This window comes from Hylobates moloch, unplaced genomic scaffold (genome assembly GCF_009828535.3).
Source record: "Hylobates moloch isolate HMO894 unplaced genomic scaffold, HMol_V3 SCAFFOLD_4, whole genome shotgun sequence".
Lineage (NCBI taxonomy): Eukaryota > Metazoa > Chordata > Mammalia > Primates > Hylobatidae > Hylobates > Hylobates moloch.
The window spans coordinates 13,521,375-13,537,348 of NW_026652279.1; the positions used below are offsets into that span (position 1 = coordinate 13,521,375).

Here is a 15,974-nt window from a genome sequence, read left to right on the forward strand (position 1 = left end):
CCAGTTAATTTTTAAGGAAACTGTTTGTAGAGGTGGGGGTCTATGTTGCCCAGGCTGCTCTGGAACTCCTAGGCTCAAGCAATCCTCCCACCTCAGCCTCCCAAACTCCTGGGATTTCAGGCGTGAGCCACTATGCCTGGCCAGTTGTGTTTTTTCAGTTGTGATTTTCCAACTCCACCATCAGAGTTAGATAGAGAAAGAACTAATAGAACTAAGAGCCTGCATTCATTGAGAATCTGCTATGTATTAGGTATTCCACTAAGCATGGCATAAACATAATCTTATTCAATCTTCACAGTAACCCATGGAGGTAGGTGCTACCATTAGACCAATTTCACAGAGATGAAAGTTGATCCATGCCTAATTTAGGACGATGGAATTGCGAAGTGAAGTAGGAAACCAAGCAGAGACTCTCCACCTTCATGCCCCACACTATCCTGCTCTCCCCATGTGACCTCTAAACCTTTAATAACCTGCAGCGAAGGCGCCACTGCCTCTCACTGATGGGGAACAGAGGCACACAGAGGCAGTGGCAGAGGTGGAGTTTGAACAGGAACACAGATAAAGATCTTGAAAAACCTTCACTCTTAACCACACTGCAGTCTGCCTTTTGTGCGGGTCTATGAAAGGTTTAGGTAGTAGATAAAGGTTCAGCAGGTGGCCAAGAGAAGAGCAGGCCACCTGACTGTGTGCTCAGCTGGCCCTGGGGTGGACTTGGTCAAGGGCAGCTGTGCCTACCTGGACCCGAGAGCCAACTCCAGAGCAGAACCCTGGACAGGGGCTGCCAGCACAGCAACAGATTTCAAGGTGGGTGATTAGGTGTCCGACATGTGCCGTGTTAATTCAGTTAGTCCCTCTCTTGATCTTACCTGTACTGTCTGTACTGTGTAGATTTTCTTCAGATTTGATGCACACTCAGCTGCTGTGGCACCAGGGAGGGATCTAGGCAAGCAGGAGCAGGACAAAGACACAAAACAAGCAGTCAGTGCTCACAAAACAGCCCACAGTAGAATCCTTCAGGTCTTCCTAAAAATCAGGTCTCAAACCACAGGATTGGACATTTGGGGGATGCTAGTTGGAATTTAAAATGTGAAATCCCTACTTTGTGAAGCCATGTGTTTGCTTCTCCTAAAAATCAGCAGATTTATTCTTGGAAACTTAATAGAAAAAAAAGATAAGTATGTATTAATAAGAAAGGGAATGGACACCTTAAAATCACATTTTAAAACATACCAAAATAACCTAATGATAACCAAGCATTTTCTCCAGGACTTTAGATGAGAAACTGCCTATTGTACAGATGACAATGAAAATGCAGTGTCCTGGCCTGGTGATATGTTTGAAAACTTGTTAGTAACTGGGTGGTAAATATTCAAGCACTCTTGAGAAACAGAGTGACCATTTGCCTACTTTAAGAAAAGTCAACTCTGGTTTCATATGAATTTGCTGTCACCAAAACACTTGCCTTTAGAAAATACTTTCAGTTCTTTTCTCTGGCTGATTTAATTAGCTCAGCTGAACTTTATGGTCAGACTGCATTAATCTTTAGTTAGCTATATGTTCCACTAGATGGCAACATACTACAGGTTTAGTTACCAGAAACACTGCAATTTAACCGGTTTTACCAAGGACCATTGCCTGGGATGGTAAAATGACCTGTCCCATCAAACCTTAGGAGTTCAAGACTCTCAGTTCCTGCCACCTTTTCTTTCTCTCTATATTGAATTAGCAGTTCATGCTCAAAAATGTTGGGGTACAATTATATCAGCCTAAGATTATGTTTCATCACACAAATAATGCATGAAAGCCCACATCTGGTTGTTGGTGAGAAATAAGAAGCTTGCTGAGAGGAGAAAGTACCTCAATCACAGCTGACCCACTAGGATCCGGAATCTGTAAAAGCAATGCTCTTTACCAGACACTGATCCCAGAGACGCTGCCCCCAAGGACCCTCAGTATGTTGTACTTCCTGGACAGTTGCTAAAACGCTGCACACTAGAGACAAAACTCACATGAGCTCAGAGGTGAAGGCAATGCCAAAGGCCCATGCCCAGGCTGGGGTAAGCACAGCAAGGACTACAGTCCTTGAACTATGAACCAGTGAATGCTCCCTAAGAGTCGAACCTGAATATCAAAAATGCATTTCTGGCCAGCCGCGGTGGCTCATGACTATAATCCGAGTACTCTGGGAGGCTGAGGCAGGTAAATCACTTGAGGACAGGAGTTCGAGACCAGCATGGCCAACATGGTGAAATCCCACCTCTACTAAAGTTATTAATACAAAAATAAGCCAGGAGTGGTGGTGCTCACCTGCAGTCCCAGCTACTCGGGAGGCTGAGACACGAGAATCACTTGAACACAGGAGGTGGAGGCTGCAGTGCACCGAGGTCGGGCCACTGCACTCCAGCCTGGGTGACAGAGCGAGGCTCTGTCTGAAAAAAACAAAAAATGCATTTCTGAATGCCGCTTCCTTATCAGAAGGTCACTAAAGAAGCACAATCACGGACTAGTTTGGGGGAAAACAAGGGACTTCCACTGGGCAGGTGCAGTCCAATAAAGAAATCTACTGTAAAGCACTGAATTTACAACTCGATTTGCTGGACATTGTTTTAGAAAAGCAAATCCACATTAAACACCATGACTGCATTTTGTTGTTGTCAGACTTTAAGCCTAAAATAACTATGTCGAAGAGTATGGCAAAGAATGAAGTACTCAATCAATACCTTGCTAATTACAGTTCATACCTGGGCCCCTGATGAAATACATCAGTCCACGTGGATTGACTGGGCTGTAGTTACTGAAGTATCAACTTGGATAGATATAAAGTTGGCTATTTAATGTAGGTTTTATGTCTTTTTCAGCTTTCATTATTTTTTAAATGAGGGGAAAAAAACTTTAAAACTCTTAAACTGTTTCTGAATAGACTGTTAGCATGAAAAATATATCACTTTGACATTAAAATACAACTTTTCTTCCTTTAACTGACTGCTCTACTACATATGCCCAGTAAATACATTCCTGGATCCCCCAAAGCACATAGGAGAGTATACACAGGGCTTCTTCCCTATGTGTGTGTGGGTGGGGGAGGGGGCGGGGTTTGGGATTCTAGGGCCCAAAGGGAGGAAATATACTTTCGCATTCTTTTTTCATTCAAAAAACTGTGTATTTCAAAAAAAATTTTTTAACTAATTTTTAAAGTTCACTTCAATTTGAAACAATTTATAATGAGTATAATTTAAATGTTTGCTTCACACAGTATTATGTCAATTTTAAGCAAATACAATGTGAGGATAATACCATTTAACCTAGACAAAAAAAAAAAAAAAAAAAAAAGCACTGATGAAAATTTGTTATATATGGTTCTTTTTAAATGCCTCTGTCTCCACAGTCTGGTCTTTACTTGTATTCTAGTGCAGGAGATAATTGTACCAAGTTACGTAGGTCCCCTCAGTTTCGTTATCCAGGTTTTTCGAAGAAATCACGTTTCCAGAGGCCCTAAAAGGACTCTAGAATAAAATAACAACTAGGAAGTACTTATTAGTGTAACACAACAGTGTCAGTGACTAACACATAAGTGCCGAATTCTTGCTAGTGTGCTGAGCCTCTGACCTCTGTTGAAGCACTGAATCCCTGCAATCCTATTTATGCAGCTGTCAATATTACTTATCACCATTACAGGTGAGCAGTCTGGTGCTTAGAGAGGTTTGGGAACTTGCCCATGGCCACAAATATGTGATTTGAATACAGGTGACCCATTTGTGATTTCCTGCTCTTCACCCCTCACTGCTGAGCTGCCCATTCAAGCCATATATACGCTTGCCTTTTTAAGTGGAGTTTTACAGTTGACTCTTTTGGTACATTTTCATCAAGGCCACCATTTTTGCTGAATCCCATTTTTTTTGTTTGTTTGTTTTTGGGACAAGGTCTCACTCTGTTGCCCAGGCTGGAGTGCAGTGGCACAATCATAGCTCACTGTATTCTTGACCTCCTGGGCTCAAGCAATCCTTCTGCCTCAGCCTTCCAAGTAGCTGGGACTACAGGCGCATGTCACCACAGCCAGCTAATTTTTGTATTTTTTTGTAGAGGGAGGGTCTCACTATGTTGCCCAGGCTGGTCTCAAACTCTTGGCCTTAAGTGATCCCACGGCTTTAGCCTCCCAAAGTACTGGGATTACAGGAGTGAGCCATCACCTCAAGGCCTGAACACCATTTTTAATACAAGACTGTATTCATACAATATTCTGAGAAGAAACAATATTAAAATAGTCTTTCCAATGGAGCAGGGTAGGGAAGATCTTCACAAAAACCAAAAGGATTACACTCCACAAGAGCTCTATTTTAACAGACTAACACCTGATGATACTGATGTATGGGGATCCGAAAGGAGATATGGGCTGGGCGCAGTGGTTCACGCCTGTAATCCCTGCACTCTGGGAGGCCGAGGCACTTGGATCACCTGAGGTCAGGTGTTCGAGACCAGCCTGGCCAACATGATGAAATCCAGGCTCTACTAAAAATACAAAAAAATAGCTGGACGTGGTGGTGTATGCCTGTAATCCCAGCTACTCAGGAGTCTGAGGCAGGAGAATCGTTTGAACCTAGGAGGCGGAGGTTGCAGTGAGCCGAGACTGCGCCACTGCACTCCAGCCTGGGCAACAAGAGCAAAACTCCATCTCAAAAAAAAGAAAGAAAAGAAAAAAGAAAGGAGATATATCAGGCTCCACAGAAACCCAGTTTCCTAGTTTCTTCATGGAGGAGGGTGATTCTGTGATCTCAAAGATTCTTTCCAGCTGATGGGCACCCTTCTGAATACTCAGGCTTCAAAGTAACAAAACAGTGATATCGCAAGTACTGATGGTAGTAAATACTTGGCCGGCCAGCAGAAGGTATGGCATCCTTTTGTGAGCCGAATGTGACTCCAACAGTCACTGAAAAACACCAATGTGCCTAAACCTCATGCCCGAACTTCATACTTGTTTAACAAGCAAAATTGGGCCATATCCACAGAATCAATTTCAAAAGAGCAAATAACTCGAGATTTTTAAACAATGTGCCCTGTAAACAGGTCAGTCTGTACTGGACTTGCTGATTCAAAATTGAACTGCAGCTGTATCATCTACGGTTACCGTTTCTTAAAGTAGCAGTGCAAGCTGTTCATGGCAACCCTGCAGCCTTGGCAGCCGGCAGTTACACCTCTCTTCCCTGTCACCTGAGTAGACATTTGTAGCAACTGAAGGTAAATGTTTGTAATGGATGTCAAGGAAGGAAACGTTTTTACTGGTATCACATATACAGTCTATTCTCTTAGCTTGAAAAATCTTTTTCTTTCATTCATGTTATAAACCTTCCCTTCCCAGCAGAACCCTAGTCCAAACCCTGTCTCCACAGACCAGGGGTGCTCATCTGAGGGTGATGTTGCACCCCAGAAGAGACTTGGCAATATCTGAAGACATTTTCGGTTGTCATAACTGAGGATGTGCTACTGGCATGTGGTGGGTAGAAGCCAAAGGTGCTGCTGAACATCCTACAGTGCACGGGACAGCCCTCACAACACAGAATCGCCCTGGCCAGAACGTCCACGGTGCCCATGCAAAGAAACCCTCCTGGCAATGCGTAACAAATAGTCTCAGGGGCTTTAAAATTTATTTAATCAACAAAAATGTTTTGCACACCTTTTGTGGCCGCTGGGGATACGATGGTGATCATTCTAGAAAAAGGCCTTTTCCCATAGAGTTTATGTTTTAGAACCAACATCCCTCCTCTCTCGGAATTCCCCAGGCTCCCAAAGGCAAAGAAACAATGTTCATATCATTTTTTTAATTCTCTCGGGAGGGAGGAGGTGGGAAAGAAAGCTGAGAGAGGAACATACATGCAGATAATGACCATTCCTAGTAGAAGATACAGGCAGAGCTGTGGAAAATCACAGAACCCAGGAATCAGGACCCTGGTTCAGAATTTTCTGAATCATACGCCGCCCTCCCACGGTATACAGCTAGAGCTGAGAACACAGCAGTGGAACAATAAATGTCCCTCAATGGATCAGGTTAAAGAATTTCAATAGTTCCACCAGGAGTTTCCTCTTTATTTAATAATATTAATGTAATAATGGCTCCCTTTTATTAAGCATGTATTATATGAAAGGGTTTTGCAGATATTATCTCTAATTCTTACAGCAATCCTGTCAGGTTGGTTTCACTATCCCCACTTCACAGATTAGGAAACTGAGGCTCAGTGAACTTGTTTTTAAGTAGCAGGTCTGGGTTCTTCTCCTGGTCTATCTGGCTCTGAGGCCCATGACCTTCCTCTTAAACTAGGCTGACTCCCAGTAATAACTGAGCAGTCATTGTCAGCATAGGTGTCCCATAGCATATCTTGTGTCATATCCCTCCTTGGGCCCACCTACTTCCTGCCTGTCAATCTTGCCTCCCCACCATACATCTAGCCACACTGCTGGCAAAGCATAGAGGCAGAGGTGCAGGAGAGAGCTAGATGCCACTAGAATCCCTGGCAAAAAAAATACCCCCAAATGTAATATAAATAACATGATTCAGGAAGAAGTGAAGTGCTTGAAAGCATTTTATCCTTTTTTTTTTTTGGAGACAGAGTCTTGCTCTGTTGCCCAGGCTGGAGTGCAGTGGCGCGATCTCGGCTCACTGCAAGCTCTGCCTCCTGGGTTCATGCCATTCTCCTGCCTCAGCCTCCCGAGTAGCTGGGACTACGGGCACCCGCCACAACGCCCAGCTAATTTTTTTGTATTTTTAGTAGCGACGGGATTTCACCGTGTTAGCCAGGATGGTCTCAATCTCCTGACCTCGTGATCCACCTGCCTCAGCCTCCCAAAGTGCTGGGATTACAGGCATGAGCCACCGCACCCGGCCCATTTTATCCTTTTTCTTATTCCAGAAATGCTGGGCTCCCAATAATTGAAAAGACCACATATCATGTTGTACATGCATACATGATCTCCTTTTATCCTCATTAAAACACCTTAGGTAAATAATAGTTGTAATCCCACTTTAAAGATAAGCAAACTAAATCTGAAGGTGGTAAGGTAACTTGCCCAAACATACACCATTGGTTAGTGGCAGATCTGGGACTTGAACCAAAGGTTACCTGACAACCATACCCTTAGTCATTAGCCTAAACAGCTCCTGTATGACCAATATTCAGCCTGGCACCCTCATAAAAACACTGCACCAAGCATGACCCCAGCTGTCCTGCAGCTTACAATCCTCCATTCAGACTTCCCAAATATGCCTTCCCCATTAAACCCCACTTTTAAAGATACAATTGCTGCAGCCTAAGCTCATTAAGAAAGTTCATGGAGACAGATGCCTCTGTAAACACCTAAGGAAATTATCTTAATCATTACCTGGCTATCTTTTATCAGACCACAGCACCACTTACAATCCGTATGTACACCTAGAGATGCTTCTTACAAAGCAAAGAAGCTGAAAAGGTTTCTTCGAACCCTGCCGCATCTTTGCCACTCAAAGTGCAACCAGGCAATGGGCAGCATCACCCGGGAGCTTGTTAGAGTGGCGGTCTCCAGGTCCCCATGAGACCTGCTAAATCCTAGGTGATTTGTATGTACATTAGAGTTTGAGACATGCTGGCCTATGTCATCTAAATCAAGTTACCATAAGAAATGCTAACTTGGAAAGTAAAATCTAATGAACTACAGCATCACAAGACAAATGTAAAAATCACTATTGTCACAAACGCATTTGTCATCACCCAAAGACATCAAGAAGAAGTTATCCTTATATGTGAAAGACAGTTCTGTAAAAGCACTTAAATATGGGTTTTCAGGCAAGGGCTCTCTTCTTTTCACAGCAAATTCTGAGGCAGGGAGTCCTTGGCTTAATCATCTCCCATGAAACTGGCTCTTGGTTTCCTTATTTGTAAAATTAAGAGGTAGAGCCAGGTAACCCCTTAAGTCCTGTCCAGCTCCGATATTTTAGGATATGAGATATGAGAGAATTGTGTCCTCTCTGTGTTCATGCTCACAGGAAAGCAGTGTGCAGTGGGGTTAGGGACACCAGGGCTTGGAGTCATACGGTCCTAATTCAAATCCTGTTTCTGTTCTATATTGCTGTGTGACCTCAGGCAAGTTACATCTCTGGGCCTCAATTTTCTTATCTGTAAAATGTTGCTGATATATCCTACTTCAATAATGTGAGAATTTTATGGACAATTATGTACAGTATCTAGTCCAGTGCTTCACACAAATGAGTAAACTGTAGTTCACATTAACAAGTTAAAGTGGGAAAAGATGTCTGAAACAGTATGTGGTACAATATATCCAATTACTCGATACACATGCCCAATACACAGGCACACAATAAATGTCTGCTGAAAAAACCAATGATGACGATATTCCATCTTCTGTGAGAGATAGTTTTGTTTCAGCCAAGAGAACCCACCTTAAAGGGGAAGACTTTAAAGGCAGAGTTACATCTTATAAATGCCAGTCTTCCTGTTGGATTTACAACACTGGGCTCAGCTGTCAGAGGGAAAATTTGTACAGCCCAGTTACATGATTAAGTATGCCCCTTGTACGCCACTCACTCCATTAAAGATGATTTCATTTTAATCACTTTTAGATAGATCTGTGGCTTGCGGCTATACCAGCTTCCTGTCTGATCAAGAGTCGCATACAAAAATGGCCCAAGCCCTATTACTGACAGTTAATAATGCATCTACTGAAAATATCTACATCATTTAAAGGTTTTATTTCTGCATGTTTATTTGGTTTTGCTTTCTCCCTGCTTTCCTATGGTCATTCCTAGTCTATCTTACAGCTCTTTGCCAGTAGCAACTGGGGCTCCTTTCATCTTGAGATATATTAATCCTTCAGTACATGCAGGATGGGTAGAGAAGTACAGCAGTGTTAGAGTTTACAACAAAATTAAGAAAGACCAAGTTGTGAACCATTCCCATGACAGATCACTAAATTGTTGCCATGTGCCCTGGGTTTGGAAGTAAGTAAATGGTCTCTGTAATATTAAAAGCAGAAATGTTTTTGAGCACCTAGTGCCAGGTAAGGACCAGAAACTTTTCTGAGTGAGGATGTGAAAGGCCCTCATACTTTTCTGCAAGAAGCAACCACTGACCTGAGGTAGAAAGGCTGGAAGTACTCTATGTTAGGGCCTTGCCCTGCCAGATGTTCTCAGAGGACCTTCACCCCTTACAAAAAATAAAATCCTGGGCCATTTAGAGTCTACAGGTTCAGGAGGGCAAGTGAGGGAAAAAGACAAGAAAAGTTCAGATGCCAGCCACTCTCTCCCTGTCAACCATAGCCCTTCCATCCAGTCTCCTCCCCAACCTAGTTCCAGTAGGCAACTCAATGAACAAGGATGACTTTGGGGTCCCTTTTGTCAAGCTCGCCCCTACCTTCCCATATCAGATTTGTTATTATGGAACACACCATTGGAATGTATTTTGAAGTACTGCACCCTTTAGGGTGGGTCGCTCTAGAACTCAACACTTCTCAGAATTCTTCATTGATACTACTGAAACATTCAGCATGTGAGATATCCCTCCTGCGAGGACATGGCCCAAGATATAGTCATGTTTGCAATCTTATAACCTGGAATGGTGACTGGTAAATAATATGCTCAATTGATATGATCAATACCTAGAGCAGAACTCTGAAGTTTGGATACCTATGGCATTTGTTACAAATCTACCTTTCACCACAGAGATCTGAATGAGCAGGTCTGGGGCAGGGTGGGGAGCCTGTAGTGTAACAAGCACAGCCAGGTGATTCTGATGGGTGGATGAGGGAATACACTTTGAGAAACACAGGCTTGGTGGAACTAAACCATGATTGGGTGGGGTTGGTGACAGTTGTATATGATGGCTCACCTTTCTGATAAAAAAAAAAAAAGTCTGCAAATACTCACTCAGCACCTACTGTGTACCAGGCACTGTAATGTGCACTCCCTGGAGTCACAGACATGAGGAAGTTAAATCTATCCAAGGAAAGGGCCAGTAGTCTGACGTGACCAGGAAGAGGGGACAGACTGAGTGGTATTGTGGAGTTGAAGAGTGGTAGGTGATAAGGTTTAAGAAGAGGTGGGTTTGGGCAGGGCACCTCTAATCCCAGCACTTTGGGAGTCTGAGGTGGGAGAACTGCTTGAGCCCAGGAGTTTGAGACCGGCCTGGGCAACACAGTCAGACTCTGCCTCTACAAAAAATATAAAAATTAGCTGGGTGTAGTAGCACATGCCTGTTGTCCCAGCTACTTGGGAGGCTGAGGTGCAGGGATTGCTTGAGCCCAGGAAGTAGAAGCTATAGTGAGTCATGGTTGCGCCACTGCACTCCAGCCTGGGTAACAGAGAGAGCCTGTCTCAAAATATATATATATATATATATATATATATATATATATATATTCATATCTTATATTTTAAGAGGTGGGTTCCACTTAAAAAAGGCAATATATGAATGTATACCATAATCTGTATGTCCACAGTTTTCCTTAAAAAAAAGGGTAGGGAATCTTTTATTGAAACTAAAGGGGTCTTTTTATATATCTACGTATGTACATATGTAAGTATTTCTAGAGGCGGGTCTCATTCTGTCAACTAGGCTGGAGTGTACTGGTGTGATAATAGTTCACCGCATCCTGGAATTCAGGCTCAAGCAAACACCTAGGCTCAAGGGATCCTCCAGCCTCAGCCTCCCAAGTAGCTGGGACTACAGGCTCTTGCCATCATGCCCGGCTAATTTTTTTTTTAAATAGAGACAAGGTATTGCTATGTTGCCTAGGCTGGTCTCACACTCCTGGCCTCAAGAGATCCTCCTTCCTCAGCCTCCTAAAGTGCTGTGATTGCACGGATGAACCACCACATCCATAAGGGGGCTCATTTCTAAAAACAAACAAACCACCACACCACCACCCTCAAAGCTGCTCTGGTAGAAGTAGTGGTGGAGATCCAGAATCCATACTGTCTGGATCACACAACTTCATAAAACAGGCCCTCTTAGGTGGTAAGAGACATAAAGTAAAAATCCACTGCTATGGCAGAGGAACGGGGCAAAGGAGTTTTGGAATGGTAAGATAAGGCATATGTTTAGAAGGCTAACCATACCAGCCCAGGTAGGGGATGCCTGGAGAGGGGCAGAGCTTGGGAGCAGGCAGGAAGCTAAGAGCCGGCTAGGAGGTAACTGGAACTAGACATAACCAGAACCTGCAGAGAGAGGGCATGGAGAGAGGAAAATGGCTTAGACTTGGAGCAAGTTTTCCCAGGGGAATTAACAGTATGAAATCCAAAACTGGATGGAGTAGGGGGCTTGAGAGAAAGAAGATTCAAGGATGAAATGGAAATTCCAATTCTGAAAAACTGGAAGTATGGCGGGATGGTTAACCAACATGTGGTCAGCAGAAAAGAAAGAGAATGGAGAGAAATCAGCTCAGTCACTGAAGAATCAGTACTGCATTTAAAGTGCCTGTGGACTTCCTTAGCTTTCAGATTTGTGTCCAGAACTCCAAAGAGAGCCGAAGGCTGGAGATGGAGACTTGCAAATGATTAGCAGAGTAATGGAGCCACCACAGGAGAAGGTGAAGTCACTGCAGGTAGAATTCAACAACACCCTGCTCAGGGTATTCAGTGCGGGCTGACTTGTGCTAGGCTCCAACCCAGGAGCTACGGACAAGGCATCCGGGACGAGAACTCTGCCCTCGTGAAGTTTACATCCTAGTGGAAGAAGACAAGCCAATGGTGGTAATGCCATGGAGAAAATACAACGGGGTCAGGGGCTCGGGGTGTGTGTGTCAGGATGCTTGTGCTATTTCATAACAGTGGTCAGGGAACATAAGATGATTTGGCTGTGTCTCCACCCAAAATCTCATCTTGAATTGTGATCTCCATAATCCCCATATATGTCAACGGCAGGACCAGGTGAAGGTAACTGGATCATGGGGGTGGCTTCCCCCATGCTGTTTTCATAATAGTGTGTGAGTCTCATGAGATCTGACGATTTTGTACGCGTCTGGCACTTCCCCTACATGCACTCACTTGGTCCTGCTGCCCTGTGAAGACGGTGCCTGCTTCTCCTTTGACTTCTACCATGATTGTAAGTTTCCTGAGGCCTCCACAGCAATGCGGAACTATGAGTCAAACCTCTTTACTTTATAAGTTACCCAGTCTTGGGTAATTCTTCGTAGCTGTGTGAGAACGGACTAATATGGAAGGTCTGAGAAGGTGACGTGAGCAGAGGCTTGAAGGACAGGAAAGAGCAGGGCAAGCACTGATGGAGGTGGAGCACTCCAAGCAGTAGGGGGTGTCAGCGGCTAAGGTCCCTGCTTGGGATGATGGCGAAAGAGCAAGGGGACCAACGAGCAGAAAGAAGGGCATGGCAGGAGGGAGAGTGGCAAGGGAGAAAAGGGTCCTGGGTGGGGCAGGAAGAGCTGCAAAGCTTTATGGGTTACTATAAGCCCTTTGGCTTTTGCTCTGGGAGTGGGGGTGGAAGGTGGTTATAGATGACTCTAAGATTTTTGGACTGGGCAACTGGAAGGATAGACTTGCTCTTAACTGCTCTTATCTGAGCTACAGATAGAAGGAAGCAAGTTTGGGAAGGCAGGTGAGGAGGTAGTTCAGTACATATTGAGTCTGGTTGTGTAGTACATTGGACATCCATGGAGACAAAGGGGAAGGAGCACCAGATCTAAGAGTGTAAGGTTTTGAGAGTCACCAGAATTCAGGTGGACCTGAAAGCACTCTGACTGGATGAGATTCCTGGGGTAAATGGCGCAAAGAAGAGGCCCGAGGCCTGAGTCTTGTGGGAAAAAACTCAGACGGGAGGGGGTCACCATAAGATCAAAAAGAAGCAGTTAGAGACACATAACCCAGAGTGGCTTCCAAGAATCAAGACAGTATAGTTTTAAATGTCCAGAAAAGGGGAGAAAAACTCTTCAGCCTGTACCCCCAATCTAAAATTACTTTCCTCAAATGCCGAAATCCTTAGACATACAGTCTAATTTTTTAATCAGATAAAGACTTATTGGAGTTGACTATTAAAAATACTAATAACTTTATCGAGGACTTCTCCAACTCATCCAGTGAGAGGAATGAATTTAGGTTTCTGGCATCCCAACACAAAATTCAGACAAGCTGCTCCAGAGACTTTTTGTTGGGGTGTGGGTATGGGGAGGGGTTGGTAGCTGGGGAGCATGGTAATGACAGCGTTAGTAGTTTATGCTTAGGAAGCTCCTTCTACCAGCTGGCACCTGTTAGGTGTTGTACATCATGTCTCTCATTTAATCCTCAGAACCGCCCTGTGAGATATAGCCTATGACTATCCCATTTTACAATGAAAGTGAGGCTTGGGGCAGCTAGGTGGTTTGCTCATCAGCACACAGTAGGCTGGAAGGTACGACAGGCCAGGAGGTAGGATGCCAAAGGGGAGTTTTAAGTAGCAAGAGGCCTTTGCATGCTATGGAACTCAAAAACTGATGTCATCTTGCCAGGCAGACATTGGCTATGCTGCAGGGAAGGCTGCCTTGGAGGGCTCTCCTGAGAACCTCACCAGTCTCTAGAATGTTGTTTACCTGGGGAGAAAAGTTACTAATGAACTTCTAGATCATAATGTGTTCATAACCTCAAGGGGGAGAGGGGCACCCTATATAAAGGTAATGGGTTCCCAGAGAAGTAGAAAAAGTTCAATAAAAATTATGAGATGACTGATCGGGCAAAATGAATTCATATGTACAATATTGGAACTCATTTTAATTTCTAAATTAATACAGCCATTTCTATTAAAGATCTGGACACTGTGGCAATAATGTATTTCATTTGATGATAGACCTTTAGAGAACAAAAATGTGTAAATGAGTAGTAAGATATAGTTTGTGTCTTCATTAAAGTTACTATAATTTTAAGCTACTACTCTTAAAAGATGGTGTTATCTGTAGTTTTGACACTTTAGACCAGTCCTTAAAAGTGTTGTTCCTAAATGTAAACTAATTTTAGACATGTTAAAAAAGAAACTCTCTTGATACTGTTTCCACCAGTCAGCAGTATTCACAATTTAGACCACAGGTCCAGGTTTAACACCTTGAAAACAGATACCAGGTAACAATAGCACAGTTGCAGCACACCTATGAAAACAGACACGATTTCATTCTGCTAACGTCTGCCAAAAGCACGCTTGTTATGACAGTATAATGCTCTCTTAGCATCCCATAACGAAAGTGAAAATGTTTTGAAAGAACGAAACTCACTCTATCTCCCCCACCCCCAACTTTTTTGGGTCTCTGGCAAAGAAAATGGCAGCAAGTGACAATTCTTACAGACGGGTGCTATAAGAACCCAAAAGGAAAAAAGAAATGAGCTTGTCTTAACCAAAAAAAAAAAAAGAATATCACTTAAAAAAAAAAAATCTTGCAGTCATTTTATGCAAAGCCTTTTAAAATCAGATTTGTGTGTACCAAGCAAACTTCTCAGAACACTGTCACACATTTCTTCCTAACATTTAGCCAGAGTAGACACAGTTTCATCAAAATTTCCAAATGCACTCGGGAGAACCTTGAGGTGTCATCATTGGGCACCCACTGCAGGGCAGACACTAAGAAGGGGCTTTGCATTCATCCATCTATTCATTCATAACAATTTCTGGTGTTCTTACTAGGGACAGGCACAGTTCTAGGTCCAAAATGTCCAAAAACAAAAAGCCACTGCTCTTTTATCCTTAACTGAGGGGAGGTGTTGAGGAGCTGGGGAGACAGACTGAAAGTAAACAAATTCATATACAATAGAATCCGGCTGCATTAAGCATTAGGAAGAAAAAGAAGGCAGGGCAGGAGAATACAAAATGATGGAGCAAGGTTTCTATTTTAGATACGGTAGTCGGGGGCCTTTCTGAAAAGATGGCACATAGGTTGTCCCCTGAGAAAGCCATAATTCACCCCCTTCCTGACAAGGTCAGCTGCTGCTCGTTATTGAATCTCCAGCGCATAGCAGGTGTGCGGCTCCACTGTAGGTGTTCAGGAAATACCTGCCCAGTGGATGAGGAAGAATTGGAAGAGGAGTCCACGGCAGCAGCGGCCGGACAGTGGGTGGGAGCGCCGGCCGTGCAGTAATCATTGCACCACCGCACACCTCCCAAGGGATGGGCAACTTTTCCGAGCGCTGTCACAGCTGAGGTCGTGTCCTGAGCTCCCAGGCGCCCCGCGGGGTAAGCAGGACAGCCCTCTCCCTGCAGCAGGGACGCGGCCACCCCCAGCTCGCCCACCCTCTCCCACGGCCCTGCCAGCACGCCGCGTTCCGCTCAGAAGGGAACAAGGGGTGGAAAGTGTTGCCGAAACTTTTCGGGCTGCGCTGTCCTCCCCCGGCCCGGAGACGAGGCCGCCGAACAGCCGCCCGGCGCGGCCCGAAGCTGGCTTCCGACCCGGCGGGGCGATCCCGGGGCTCGCAGGCGGACGCGCGGCGGGGCCGGGGTCTGTGCCACAGCGGAGCGGGGCCGGGGCGAGGGGCCGCGCCGAAACAAAGCAGCGGTGGCGGCAGGACCCGGGTCGGGGCCGTGCGCGGCGGGCCCCGCGCCCCCTCACCTGTCGAGCCAGAAGGTCCAGGGCGAGTGCAGCGGGACCCCGCCCGGCTCAGGCTGCAGCGCCGACAGCTGCTGCAGGCCGAGCGGCGGCTCGGGGGCGGCGGCTGCGGCGGCGGCGCGGGACCCCGGCGACTCCCGGGCCCCGGCGGGGGGCGCGGCGGCCGGGGGCAGCGCCATTTTCTCCGCCCCGCCTGCAAGGCCGGCGGACGCGCGGACTGAGTCACCCCGGCCCCCGCCACCCCCCTCCGCCCGGCCCCCCGCCCGCCGCCCGCCGCCCGCCGCCTTCAGGGCCTGGGAGCCGCGCGGAGGGGCCGTGGCCGCCGAACAAAGACAGACCTACGGAGGGATGGGGTGCCGATCCCGCTCAGGCGCGGGTCCCGCGTGGGGAACCGACGGCCTGGCCTGGAGTGGCGGCTGGGG

At 45.5% G+C, this 15,974-nt stretch overlaps 1 protein-coding gene across 2 annotated transcripts in view; it reads right to left on the bottom strand.

Annotated features, from left to right (window-relative positions):
• Positions 1-15,766, bottom strand: part of EIF4E3 (eukaryotic translation initiation factor 4E family member 3) — a 122,355-nt gene extending 106,589 nt beyond the window's left edge. The window contains exons 1-2 of one of the 2 annotated variants that reach the window (XM_058437163.1): positions 15,556-15,756; positions 870-942 (exon numbers count right to left, since the gene is read on the bottom strand). In XM_058437163.1, coding sequence (XP_058293146.1) covers positions 870-942; positions 15,556-15,731 — 249 coding nt within the window. In that variant the 5' untranslated portion in view covers positions 15,732-15,756. Of the gene's footprint in view, positions 1-869; positions 943-15,555 lie in introns of both variants that reach the window. The other variant, XM_032149498.2, reaches the window with a different exon arrangement.
• Between the last annotated feature and the right edge of the window lie 208 nt (positions 15,767-15,974).